Source organism: Macaca mulatta, chromosome Y, assembly GCF_049350105.2.
Source record: "Macaca mulatta isolate MMU2019108-1 chromosome Y, T2T-MMU8v2.0, whole genome shotgun sequence".
NCBI lineage: Eukaryota > Metazoa > Chordata > Mammalia > Primates > Cercopithecidae > Macaca > Macaca mulatta.
The window spans coordinates 2,272,373-2,286,425 of record NC_133427.1 but is presented as its reverse complement, the minus strand read 5'-3'; the positions used below and the strand labels follow the sequence as shown (position 1 = coordinate 2,286,425).

Below are 14,053 nucleotides of genomic sequence, written 5' to 3'. Positions count from 1 at the left end.
CCACATGGGAGAGACAAGAAGAAAAATGGCAGAAGCCAGGTGCACCTACCCTCCTCCCCTTCTTTCCTGTGGCTTCCTCCACCATCACTGCCTCCTTTTCCTGCAACACAAAAGCAACATCTGCTGACAATCTGCATCTGGAAGATTCGGGATCAAGGAAAAATTCACAGCCAGGACCGTGAAGAGGCTGGGGTCCTGTTTCTTACACTCTACGGGGATACATGTTACCCAGCTACAGAGCTGGAGTCCTGCCTCTGCCTATTACACTGTGGGGGTGCATGTTACACAGCTACAGAGCTGGGGTGCTGCCTGTTACACTCTGTGGGGGTGCATGTTACACAGCTGTATAGCTGGGATGCTGCCTGTTACACTCTGTGGGGGTGCATGTTACCCAGCTACAGAGCTGGGGTGCTGCCTGTTACACTCCAGGGGTACTCTGAGAACCTGTACTCCCAGGCATTCTCTCTTTATTCTTAGGGCTTTAATATTCACGTTCCTTAAATTACAGAAAACAGCCCAATAAAACGAAGCTGAAACAACACTAGCTATTCGAAAGAATACACAGGCGAATGGATGGGTGAGGAGGTGGTGAGAAGGGCCCATTCGACAGGCCCTGTCCCTCAGAAAAGTGGGACAGCTGCCTGGGCCCTGAACTCTTCCCCCAGGACCAATCCTCTATGGGGCAGCCTTTACTTCCCACAATCTTGAAGCCTCAGCAAACGGGCAGTTCCCACAGAAATGACTGAACATTTCACTGTGAGTTCACAGAGGGCTGAGAGTTTAGACCCTGTAGTGATTCTGCAGAGCAGGTGGGCATCATGGGATGGAGAGAGAAAAGAGACAGAAAACAAGGTAACTGTACCTTCTCCACCTGAAACGCCATCCGCAAGGTCAGCATCTGAGAAGCTACCTAGGAAAGAAAATACAGCATCATCTGTCAACCTGGAACTCCTCCAAGGGTCTTCATGTCTTAGAATAAAGGAAAAACTCAGGAAAACCAGCCTGTTCATCAACATAGTGAAACCCCATCTCTACTAAGAATATAAAAATTAGCTGGGTGTGGTGACAGGCACATGTAATCCCAGCTACTTGGGAGGATGAGGCAGGAGAATCACTTGAACCCTGGAGGTGGAAGTTGCAGTGAGCCAAGATGGCACCGCTGCACTCCAGCCTGGGCAACAAGAGCTAAACTCAGTCTCAAAACAAAACAAAACAAAAAATCATAAATAAAGTGGAAAAACGTGAGCATAATATTGCATGCTGGCAATATTTAATGTCTGTAAATAAATGAAGAAGGTTTATAAATCAATAATGTCATATCAGAATATAAGAATAAAAGGCAAAGCATACAATACACAAAATAAGAAGTACCCACGGCCAATGGATGCAGGTTTTTTTTTTTTTTTAATTTTAGAAGTAAAGTCATGAAACCAGGAGAAAGTTGACGGAATATTTCACACTATTTGCAAAGGTTTCCCAGGTGATAACTAATATTGGAGATGGTGTGAAGACAGGGACATTTGCACACACCCCTGGCATCAAAATAAATTGCTAAAATTCTGCAGCAAATTAAAAACCAAGTCAAAAGCTATACAAGTACTCATACACATTGATCTAAACAACTTGAATGCTAGAAATTTCTTCGAAGGAATAAAAATAGTGCATGGAGTTGACTCAGATTTGCTTTGTTAATTCATAATTCTAAAATGCCAGAAGAAACACAACATTTTCAGAATTAAAGGAAGTATATAATTATATATGTAGTATGTAATAGTACATGATTATCGGTAAAAGTCATACGATAGAAATGATTATGTGACATGAAAAAATGTTCATGGAATATCAGTAAGCAAAAAGTAATGTTGCAATGCAGTATAAACAAAAGACTTGGAACTTTGCTTAAAATTTATTTCATTTAGATTAATATATAGGCTGGGTGAGGTGGCTCGTGCCTATAATCTCAAGAGATTTGGGACGCTGAGGCAAGAGGATTGCTTGAGGCCAGGAGTTTCAGACCAGCCTGGGCAACATACTGAGACCCCATCTCTACAAAAAATGACAAAACTAACTGGTCACGGTGCTGCGTGCCTGTAGCCCCAGCTTCTTGAAAGACTGAGGCAGGGGGATCTCTCTAGCCCAGGAGTTGGAGGCTGTGGTATGCTCCTATGTTTAATATGATCACACCACTGTACTCTAGCCTGGACAACACAGTGAGACCCTGTCTCAAAAAAAAAAAAAAGATACATAAAATACTAGCACTAATCGCCATCAAAATGTCAACAAGATGTGGACATCATTAATATATTTCTGTGTTAAAAATTAAATATGTAAACAAAAAAACCCTAAGCATATAAACTTTCAACAATCATTCAGCTAAAAAAAAAACTGGTGCTATTCAAATTACACTGAAAATGCTGTAATATGTCAGAAAATACTTTTTTCTTAAATATTTAAGGGCAAAAAGATTTAAAACACACTAGCTTCTCCATAAGGAATGTGTATGCCAATACTTTTCTCTTTATTAAGTCTATATTTAAATTCTTGTATTCAATTTTTTAGAAGTTCCATAAGATGGAACTTGGAAGTAAAAGTAGCAAACTAGGCTGCCCGGAGCTGCACGCCCCGGCCATAGCGAATAATAATTGAAGATTAAACGCCCGAGCTATATTCATTTCCACCCCACACCTTCTCCCTATCTTTGCCTTTTTTCCCCTGTACTAATACCTCGTTAAAGATGGCGCTCTTCCTGCTTCTTCTTCACTCACTTTTCCCGCGCCCGGGAAAATTGTTACTTAATAGCGCAAGCGCAACATGACGTCCGACCCGAGAAACCGAAACTAACCTGGCCACGCCCTCAGCAATGAGATCATTTCCGCCTTAGCCCAACCCCTTCCCTTCCAAGTGTATATAAGGCAGTGCATTACCGCCATTAAACGAGACTTGATCAGAGCACTGTCTTGTCTCCATTTCTCGTGTCTCTTGTTCCCCAAATTCCCACCCCCTCCTCCAGGGCCTGCTCTGACTATCCCGCGGGCCGGGATACGTGGCGCCCGAACAGGGACCTGGAAACGAGGGACTCCGTGAGGAAAAGGACGCCAAAGGACGGTCGACCGCTAACGAAGACAAAAGGAGTCAAACTCTTCCGATCACTGCGGGAACCTGCCGCGTCAGGATCGAAGGTAAGTGGCGCGTCCGAAATGGGACAAGAATTAAGCCAACATCAAATATATGTAGGACAATTAAAAGAGGCTTTAAAGATACGAGGAGTAAAGGTTAAAGGTAATGATTTGGTTAAATTTTTTGATTTTGTAAAAGACACTTGCCCTTGGTTCCCACAGGAAGGAACTATTGATATTAAAAGATGGCGTAGAGTAGGGGATTGTCTTCAGGACTATTATAATACTTTTGGGCCAGAAAAAATTCCTGTAACCGCCTTCTCTTATTGGAACCTCATTAGAGATTTAATAGATAAGAAGGAGGCCGATCCACAAGCCATGGCTGCGGTCGCTCAGACAGAGCATATTTTAAAGGTTAGCTCCCGCTCTAACCTCGCAAAGCCTCCACAAGATACGGAGGAGGATCTCATTTCCCTCGAAAGTGATCATGAGGAAATCAAGTCTCCTTCTGTAACAGATAAAGAAACACCACACGAAAACAAACCAAAAAAAATACCCAATTTTACAGATGCTTCAAAAGGAGGAGGAAATTAATAAGCCTAATCAATTGGATATCAATTGGGATGATTTAGAGGAAGAGGCGGCTAAATATCACAACCCTGATTTGCCTCCCTTTACTTCATACCCACCCCCATATAATAAGACACATAATGAGGCTTCTGCGCCCATTATTATGGCAGCAATAGATCCTAAAGAAGAATTAAAGCAAAAAATTGCTCAACTAGAAGAACAGATTAAACTTGAAGAGTTACATCAATCATTGATAATTAGGCTCCAAAAGCTAAAAACAGGAAATGAAAAACCTAACTCAGACGCTATGGAGGGTTCCTTGTGCCCACTTCAGCGGCCTGGACAACATGTTCCAAGAGGGGGGTTAGTTGCTAGCCGACATAGAGAAGACTCCTCCCCCAAAGACGTTTTTCCGGTCACGGAAACCATAGATGAACAGGGACAGGCTTGGAGGCATCATACTGGATTTGATTTTACTATTATAAAAGAGTTAAAGACTGCTGCCTCTCAGTATGGGGCTACTGCTCCATATACTCTTGCTATAGTGGAATCTGTAGCTGAGAATTGGCTCACTCCTACAGACTGGAATACCTTAGTCAGGGCAGTTCTTTCTGGGGGAGACCACTTAATTTGGAAGTCAGAGTTCTTTGAAAATTGTAGAGATACAGCTAAAAGAAATCAACAGGCAGGAAACAGTTGGGATTTTGATATGTTAACTGGTTCAGGTAATTATGTGGACACTCAGGCCCAAATGCAATATGACCCTGGACTGTTCTCACAAATCCAGGCTGCTGCTACAAAAGCCTGGAGAAAACTTCCCGTTAAAGGAGATCCAGGGGGCCTCGCTCACAGCGGTTAAACAAGGACCCGATGAGCCATTTTCAGACTTTGTGCATAGACTTATGACCACGGCAGGTAGAATCTTTGGAAATGCAGAAACGGGTGTAGATTATGTTAAACAGTTAGCTTATGAAAATGCTAACCCCGCCTGCCAAGCGGCAATCAGACCTTATCGAAAGAAAACAGATTTAACAGGATACATTCGCCTTTGTTCAGATATTGGGCCCTCATATCAACAAGGCCTAGCAATGGCCGCCGCTTTTAGCGGCCAAACAGTAAGAGATTTCCTCATTAACAAAGGTAAAGATAAAGGGGGATGTTTTAGATGCGGTAAAAGGGGACACTTTGCAAAAGATTGCTGTGAAAACCAAAATAAGAGTCCAGAAGCAAAAATCCCAGGCCTTTGCCCAAGGTGTAAAAGAGGAAGGCACTGGGCAAACGAATGTAAATCTAAAACTGACAGTCAAGGAAATCCTTTACCCCCCAGGCAGGGAAACGGGATGAGGGGCCAGCCTCAGGCCCCGAAACAAGCATATGGGGCAGTCAGTTTTGTTCCAGCCAGCAACAGCAATCCATTTCAAAACTTAGCAGAGCAACCCCAGGAAGTGCAGGATTGGACCTCAGTTCCACCTCCCACACAATACTAACACCTGAAATGGGACCGCAAACCTTAAATACCGGAATATATGGACCCTTACCACCTAACACTTTTGGGCTACTTTTAGGAAGAAGTAGTGTCACCATGAGAGGCTTACAAGTCCTCCCTGGAGTTATCGATAATGATTATGAAGGAGAAATTAAAATCATGGCCAGAGCTATTGATAGTATTATTACTGTCTCTCGAGGAGTTAGAATAGCTCAGTTACTCCTGCTACCTTTGGTTAAAACAGATAATAATATCCAATACTCTAATAGAAATATAAAAGGTTTCGGATCATCAGATATATATTGGGTGCAACCAATTACAAATCAAAAACCCTCTCTAACCTTATGGTTAGACGGGAAGGCATTCACTGGACTAATAGACACAGGGGCTGACGTAACTATCATTAAAGAGGAAGATTGGCCCTCTCATTGGTCTACCACAGAAACTTTAACTCACTTGAGAGGAATTGGACAAAGCAGTAATCCTAAACAAAGTTCTAAATACCTAACATGGACAGATAAAGAAAACAATTCAGGCCTCATTAAGCCATTTGTCATCCCTTACCTACCTGTTAACCTTTGGGGGCGAGATCTACTCTCTCAAATGAAAATTATAATGTGTAGTCCAAATGATATAGTTACTGCACAAATGTTGACTCAAGGATACACCCCTGGTAAAGGTCTTGGAAAAGGAGAGAACGGTATCCCACAGCCTATACTGGTTTCAGGACAACTTGATAAAAAGGGGTTTGGAAATTTTTAGCTCAGGCCACTGACATACCTGCACCCCAAAGGTGCGCTGACCCCATTACTTGGAAGTCAGATGAGCCCGTTTGGGTTGATCAGTGGCCTTTACTCAATGATAAACTAAGTGCTGCCCAACAGTTAGTGCAGGAACAACTAGCAGCAGGACATATTGAGGAAAGTAATTCCCCTTGGAATACACCTATTTTTGTTATTAAAAAGAAGTCTGGTAAATGGAGACTCTTACAAGATTTAAGAGCAGTAAATATCACTATGATCCTTATGGGTGCCTTACAACCAGGATTGCCTTCACCGGTTGCGATTCCTCAAAAATATATTAAAATTGTTATTGACCTTAAAGATTGCTTTTTTACAATTCCCCTTCACCCTGCTGACCAGAAAAGATTTGCCTTTAGTCTTCCATCTACAAATTTTAAACAACCAATGAAGCGTTATCAATGGAAAGTCTTACCTCAGGGTATGGCCAATAGTCCTACCTTGTGTCAAAAATATGTAGCTGCCGCTATAGAGCCAGTCAGAAAAACATGGGCACAAATGTATATTATACATTATATGGATGATATTTTAATAGCAGGAGAAATTGGCGAACAAGTCTTACAGTGCTTCGCCCAACTCAAACAAGAGTTAACAGCAGCCGGACTACAAATAGCCCCAGAAAAAGTACAATTACAAGATCCATACACTTATCTTGGTTTCCAAATTAATGGACCCAAAATCATTAATCAAAAGGCCGTTATACGTCGTGATCATTTAAAAACTTTAAATGATTTCCAAAAATTACTGGGAGACATAAATTGGCTTCGACCGTACTTAAAGCTCACCACAGGAGAGTTAAAACCTCTTTTTGATATATTAAAAGGAGACTCTAATCCAAAATCCCCCAGGTCCATTACTAAAGAAGCATTAATAACACTCCAACAGGTAGAACATGCCATTGCAACACAATTTGTTACCGGTATTGATTATTCTCAGCCATTAATATTCCTTATTTTTAACACAACAATAACCCCTACTGGCCTATTTTGGCAGAACAATCCCATTATGTGGGTACACCTTCCTCCTCCCCTAAAAAGGTTTTGTTGCCTTATTATGATGCCATAGCTGATCTAATTATCTTGGGAAGAGAGAACAGTAGAAAATACTTTGGAATAGAACCCTCTACCATTATACAGCCCTACACTCAATCACGCATCCATTGGCTGTTACAAAATACGGAAGCCTGGCCAATTGCTTGCGCTTCTTACACTGGCACGATTGACAACCATTACCCACCTAACAAACTTATTCAATTTTGCAAACTTCATGCGTTTGTATTTCCCCATATTACCAGTAAAGAACCTCTCAATGACGCATTACTAATTTTCACTGATGGATCCTCCACAGGACTTGCCGCTTACACTTACAATAATGTAGTCGTTAAATTCCAGACCACTTATACATCAGCTCAGCTGGTCGAATTGCAAGCTATAATTGCAGCACTATCAGCTTTTCCTTGTCAGCCACTTAACATTTATACAGACAGCGCCTACCTGGCTCATTCAATACCCCTCTTAGAGACCGTGTCTCAAATTAAACATATTTCAGACACAGCTAACCTATTTTTACAATGTCAACAACTTATCCGAAAAAGGACTACTCCCTTTTTTCTTGGGCATATTAGAGCACATTCAGGATTACCGGGACCTCAAACACAAGGTAACGCAACAGCTGACACGGCAACAAAAACCATAGCCACAGTCACTACAGACAATTTGCAACAAGCGCAAAAAGCACATGCCTTACATCATTTAAACGCCCAGACCTTAAGGCTTATGTTTAAACTTACCAGAGAACAAGCTCGACAAATAGTTAAACAATGCGCCAACTGCATAACATATTTACCTGTTCCCCATCTAGGAGTTAACCACCGAGGACTCATCCCCAACGAAATTTGGCAAATGGACGTTACTCACCACTTAGAATTCGGTCAACTAAAATATATCCATGTATGCATAGACACCTATAGTGGATTCATCAGTGCAACTCTCCAAACAGGAGAGGCCACCAAACATGTCATAGCTCATTTATTACACTGCTTTTCTATTTTAGGAATACCCAAACAAATCAAAACAGACAATGGCCCCGGTTATACAGCCAAAACCTTCTTACAATTTTGTAATACCCTACAAATTAAACATACCACAGGCATTCCCTATAATCCCCAAGGACAAGGTATAGTAGAAAGAGCTCATCTGTCATTAAAAACTATTATCACAAAATTAAAAGGGGGGAGCTGGTACCCCGTGAAGGGTACCCCCAGAAACATACTCAATCATGCCCTGTTTATCCTTAATTTTTTAAATTTGGACAGTCATGGAAAATCGGCTGCCGACCGTTTCTGGCATCCTGAATCTCAAAAACAGTTTGCAATGGTAAAATGGAAAGATCCACTTGATAGTTCATGGCATGGCCCCGATCCAGTTTTAATTTGGGGAAGAGGCTCAGTGTGCATCTTCTCACAAAAAAATGATGCAGCCAGATGGCTGCCTGAAAGATTGGTAAGACAAATAAATCATAACCATTGTCAGTCCAGGGAAGATAAATCTCCCTGAGAAGTTCTTTCCTTCTTGTTTTTCAGAAAATGAAGCCTAACATGAAATTCCTTTGGAGAATAATCGCTCTATATAACATAGTGACAGTCTATGCAGGTTTTGGTGACCCTCGTAAGGCAAGAGAATTATTACGAAAACAATACGGCCAGCCTTGTGACTGCAGAGGGGGACAAATATCTGAACCTCCGTCAGATAGAATCACCCAGGTGACCTGCACGGGCAAGACAGCTTACCTATAATGCCAAACCAGTTATGGAAATGTAAGTCTACCCCAAGAGATACCTCACCTAACGGGCCGCTCCTAGAATGCCCTTGTAGTTCTTTCCAATCTTCTGTACATAGTTCCTGTTATACATCCTATCAACAATGCAAATCAGGCAATAGAACATATTATACGGCCACGTTACTAAAAACACAAACTGGAGGCATCAATGACGTACAAGTATTAGGATCCACTAATAAACTTGTATAATCTCCTTGTAACGGCCAAAAAGGAAAGCCTGTTTGTTGGAGCACTACCGCCCCCATTCACATTTCTGATGGAGGAGGCCCATTAGATATTGCAAGGATTAAAACCGTCCAGAAAAAATTAGAAGAAATTCATAAAGCTTCATATCCTGAACTTCAATATCACCCTTTAGCCCTGCCTGAGCTTAGAGGTAATTTTAGGCTCGATGCCCAAACCTTTGATATCCTCAATGCTACTTACAATTTACTTCAAATGTCCAATACAAGCCTGGCCCACGATTGTTGGCTTTGTCTTAAAATGGGCCCCCCTATTCCTCTAGCCATACCTAACCTTTCATTGCCCTATGTCAATTACTCAAATGAATCCTTAGTAAATAATTCCTGTCCTATTACCCCCCCCACTTAGTTCAACCGATGATATTTTCTAATTCCACTTGCCTCTTTTCACCATCATATAATAACACTAAAGAAATTGATTTAGGCTATGTTGTGTTTGGCAACTGTACTTCCATAATCAATGCCACCAACCCTTTGTGTGCTATAAATGGCTCGGTTTTCGTTTGTGGAAACAACATGGCATATACGTATCTACCTACAAATTGGACAGGGCTTTGTGTTCTGGCCACTCTTCTCCCCGACATTGATATCATCCCTGGAGATGAACCTATCCCCATCCCCGCTATTGAACATTTTATTTATAGACCGAAACAAGCCATACAATTTATTCCCTTGTTGGCTGGACTAGGAATCACCACTGCTTTTACTACAGGAGCCACAGGCCTAGGAGTCTCACTAACCCAATATACTAAATTATCCAATCAATTAATTTCAGATGTACAGACCTTATCCAGTACTATACAAGACTTACAAGACCAAGTAGACTCGTTAGCTGAAGTAGTTCTCCAGAATAGAAGAGGTCTAGATTTGTTAACGGCAGAACAGGGAGGGATATGTTTGGCCTTACAGGAAAAGTGTTGTCTTTACGCCAACAAATCCGGAATCGTCAGAGATAAGATAAAAACTTTGCAAGAAGAACTAGAAAAGCGCAGAAAAGGCTTGGCCGCCAATCCACTATGGACTGGACTCGATGGACTTCTCCCCTATCTCCTGCCATTTCTTGGTCCTTTACTCACTCTTCTACTCTTCCTTACTCTCAGGCCTATAATCCTTAATAAGCTTATGGCATTTGTCAGACAACAAATTGAGGCCTTCCAGGCCAAATCTATACAGGTCCATTATCATCGCCTTGAGATGACTGAAAATGGTGAGTCTTATTTACCTTAATACGACCACCTCCCCTGTGTGCTGAACTGGACAGTCAATCACGGGTAAGAGGACACTATCTCCATCGGAGCCTAAGACAGGAGGGCCGCCCTTGCTGCTGCCTTATCCCATGACGGGCCTAGAAGGTGGGGGTGAGTTGACCCAACCTAAGACAGGCGCAGTTCCCAAGGGGTTTTCTCATAAAAATATAAAAAGGGGGACCTGTCCGGAGCTGCACGCCCCGGCCATAGCGAATAATAATTGAGGATTAAACGCCTGAGCTATATTCATTTCCACCCCACACCTTCTCCCTATCTTTGCCTTTTTTCCCCTGTACTAATACCTCGTTAAAGATGGCGCTCTTCCTGCTTCTTCTTCACTCACTTTTCCCGCGCCCGGGAAAATTGTTACTTAATAGCGCAAGCACAACATGACGTCCGACCGGAGAAACCGAAACTAACCTGGCCACGCCCTCGGCAATGAGATCATTTCCGCCTTAGCCCAACCCCTTCCCTTCCAAGTGTATATAAGGCAGTGCATTACCGCCATTAAACGAGACTTGATCAGAGCACTGTCTTGTCTCCATTTCTCATGTCTCTTGTTCCCCAAATTCCCACCCCCTCCTCCAGGGCCTGCTCTGACTATCCCGTGGGCCGGGATACTAGGCCAGGCACAGTGGCTCATATCTGTAATCCCAGCACTTTCGGGAAGCCAAGGTGGGCGGATCACTTGAGGTCAGGAGTTCGAGACCAGCCTGGCCAACACAGCAAAACCCTGACTCTACTAAACATACAAAAATTAGCTGGGCATGGCAGTGTGTGCCTGTAATTCCAGCTACTCAGGAGGCTGATGCAGGAGAATCACTTGAACCCAGTAGGTGGAGGTTGCAGTGAGCCAAGATGGCACCACTGCACTCCAGCCTGGGTGACAGAGCGAGACTCTGTCTCAAAAAAAAAAAAGCAAATTAAAAATAAAATCCAAGCTGAATATCTATTTTTGAAAGGTACATTTTCCACTACATGAACACGGGCATTACACTGCACAGGCAGTCAACAGTAAGCACACACTCATCTGAAATCACCTCGTCTCAGCTGACATAAATATCACTGAATTCTGAACCACATGGAGACAGCTCACAGGGTCAGAGACTCTTACCAGAGGAACCAGCCTGGTTGGGGTTTGGATTTGGCTTCGGCTTGGGTGGGTTCGGTGGTGGTGGGTCGTCTGTTTGTGAAAGATGAGAGTTGCAATGATAAGTGCCTTGCAGTAAAGAAAATGAAACATCAGTTTACATACAGACGGTTCCCTCAGCAGAAACTGGACCTTGGCCTTTGTCCTGGTGGGGATACCCATACACACAGTCTCCTGCCAATTTCCTCCCATCAACTTTGAGCCACAGTTCTTAATTTCAAGTATGTTCAATAAAAATTAAAGCGGGTATCCACACCAGCTGCAGAATTTCTGGGGCCAAAATAAAAAGGTGGGACCCATTTTTCAAATTCTGTTAAGTATTCCAAGACGGCGGCACCAGAACAGTAAACCAGTATGGTGCCCATGTCAAACCAACATGCCATGGGGTCCCGTGCCACTGCACAGGTCACATGCTCGTGAGGCCAGCCCTGGCCAGGGTAGGCACATGTGTCTCATGTCCTTCCAAAGGCTGTAACAGTTTTAAAATAAAAGCACATGTACTGGTTGTAAAGAAAAACCCAACGACAACAGCAAGAACAAACCAACATACCTATTCCCTAGGTTTCCACTGTGAAAGCTGGCTCCCTTTATAATTTAAATGGGAGAATTCTCTCTGAAATGATCATAATTGGGTGATAATAAGCAGGCCAGCAGCAGAAGAGATTAAAGGATAATACTCACCATTTCCTCCATCAACAACAGCATCTCCTAAGTCAAAGTCATCCCCTAAAAGAGGGAAAAAAGCAGTTAATACCAAATTTCAGAGAGAAACGAGGAAGGAATGATCATGAACAGATCGAAAAACCACCACAGCCCCACATTCCTGAATACTTTTCTGAATATCAGCTTGACCGGGATCTCATTAGAAAAAGTGAATTCCTGACCATTTTTACATCACTATTCTCTCAGACTAAAAGAGTAAAAAACAAAAAGAGACACAGAGAGACAAAGAGCTAGGAGAGAAGCTCTCAGAGGAGGGGCAGGGGAGAGAGAGACAGAAATAAAGTAATTTATAAATGAATTGTGTTGCCTGGACCAAGGTGAAATTCCAATTCCGCCTGCACATGATTTTCTCCTGTTGACTCCCCATCCCATTACCCTCTCCTCCAGGTCCCTAACAACTTTTGAAAGGCAGACCCCAAGAGAAGAGGACAGATGACTGTGATTAGATTTAGGCTAGAGGGTGTCTAAAATGCGGCTCTGGCAACCCACATGTGCTCTGCAATGGACGTGACAATTCACCATGGCCTCAGATCTTGTCTTCTAGTAGGAAGAATGATTTTGAATACCCAACTAAGATGGAGGAATGGTTGCTGGCATCCACCCAACAGCACGTACTGAGCCATCCTGAGTCACATATGGGAATTTCCAGTCCCTTCCTCAAGGAGACTGTAATAGTACAAATCCAGACGTTCAACACCTACTCATTGGCTGCTGTCTGCACGACTGCATAGTTCAAGGATCTGGGGACACGGGTCCCTTTGCTCATGAGCTGACACTCTAGACAGGAAGTCCAATAATGAAGTGGAGCTATTCATGTTTTATATTAGAAAACTCAGAAGTGCTAAGACAAGACAGTGATGCCGTAAGTTTGGGCATCATTTTTACTCTGTTTATCCACCAGTGGGGTTGACCCTTGGGCAATTCCATCATGTGGCCCTTGTTTCTGACTTTTGTTTCTGCCTTTTGTATTTTGTAAAAATACAAAAAATTAGCCGGAAAAAAAAAGGGAGAAGAAAATCTAAAGACAGAGTAACTCAGATCCTTAGAATAAAAGCACCCGGAGATATTGTCCCAATGACCCCAAAACATTTCACATCAGCAACCATTCTCTCCTGGAATCATCAGATGCAATGTCCACATCTTAACACAATTCCAGCATGAACCAGACTCCGCCCGGAGCACTCCAATCACTTCTCTCTTCTTTCTAGTTGCCTAAGTCCCGTCCTGCTGTGACAGAAAATGATTTGTTCTTTTTCTTTGCATACTAGGAACAAGTCCTTCTCACCAGCACTGGGCTTCTTGGGGGTTGCAGTGGGTTTCTTGCCTTCTTTGTCTAAAGAGAGAAGACATTTTAGTCAGTCAAAGTTGCGGCTGGGAAAACAAGTGTCAACTCTTTTGTGGTGAAGGCTGTTTCATTTTCTTGGAAACAGCTGGAGAATGTTTTTAGCATTGTTTTTCCTCTCCAGCCCAAGTGCGCTGAGCTTCACAGGATGACTCTTGAGCCCAGAAGACAGGCACAGAGGCTGCTACCAGCCATGGTTTCCACAGAGACCAGGGGCCCCTTCTCCACTTTTTTTTTTTTTTTTTTTTGATACCAAGTCTTGCTCTGTCACCCAGGCTGGAGTACAATGGTATGGTCTCCACTCACCGCAACCTCTGCCTCCTGGGTTCAAGCAATTCTCCCGCCTCAGCCTCCCGAGTAGCTGGGTTTACAGGCGCATGCCATCACTTTCGGCTAATTTTTTGTATTTTTACTAGAGATGGGGTTTCACCATTTTGGCCAGGCTGGTCTCGAACTCCTGACCTCAGGTGATCCACCCACCTCAGCCTCCCAAAGTGCTGGGATGACAGGCGTGAGCCACCGCGCGCCCAGCCCTTTTC

General features: G+C 43.0%; 1 protein-coding gene across 1 annotated transcript in view; it reads right to left on the bottom strand.

Annotated features, from left to right (window-relative positions):
* The window catches only part of LOC106995376 (CD99 antigen), a 62,041-nt gene that overhangs the window by 19,139 nt on the left and 28,849 nt on the right, over positions 1-14,053 (bottom strand). Inside the window, exons 4-8 of the mRNA XM_077989813.1 lie at positions 13,458-13,505; positions 12,131-12,175; positions 11,414-11,482; positions 863-910; positions 50-100 (exon numbers count right to left, since the gene is read on the bottom strand). Of these exons, the coding sequence (XP_077845939.1) occupies positions 50-100; positions 863-910; positions 11,414-11,482; positions 12,131-12,175; positions 13,458-13,505 (261 nt within the window). The remainder of the gene's footprint in view (positions 1-49; positions 101-862; positions 911-11,413; positions 11,483-12,130; positions 12,176-13,457; positions 13,506-14,053) is intronic.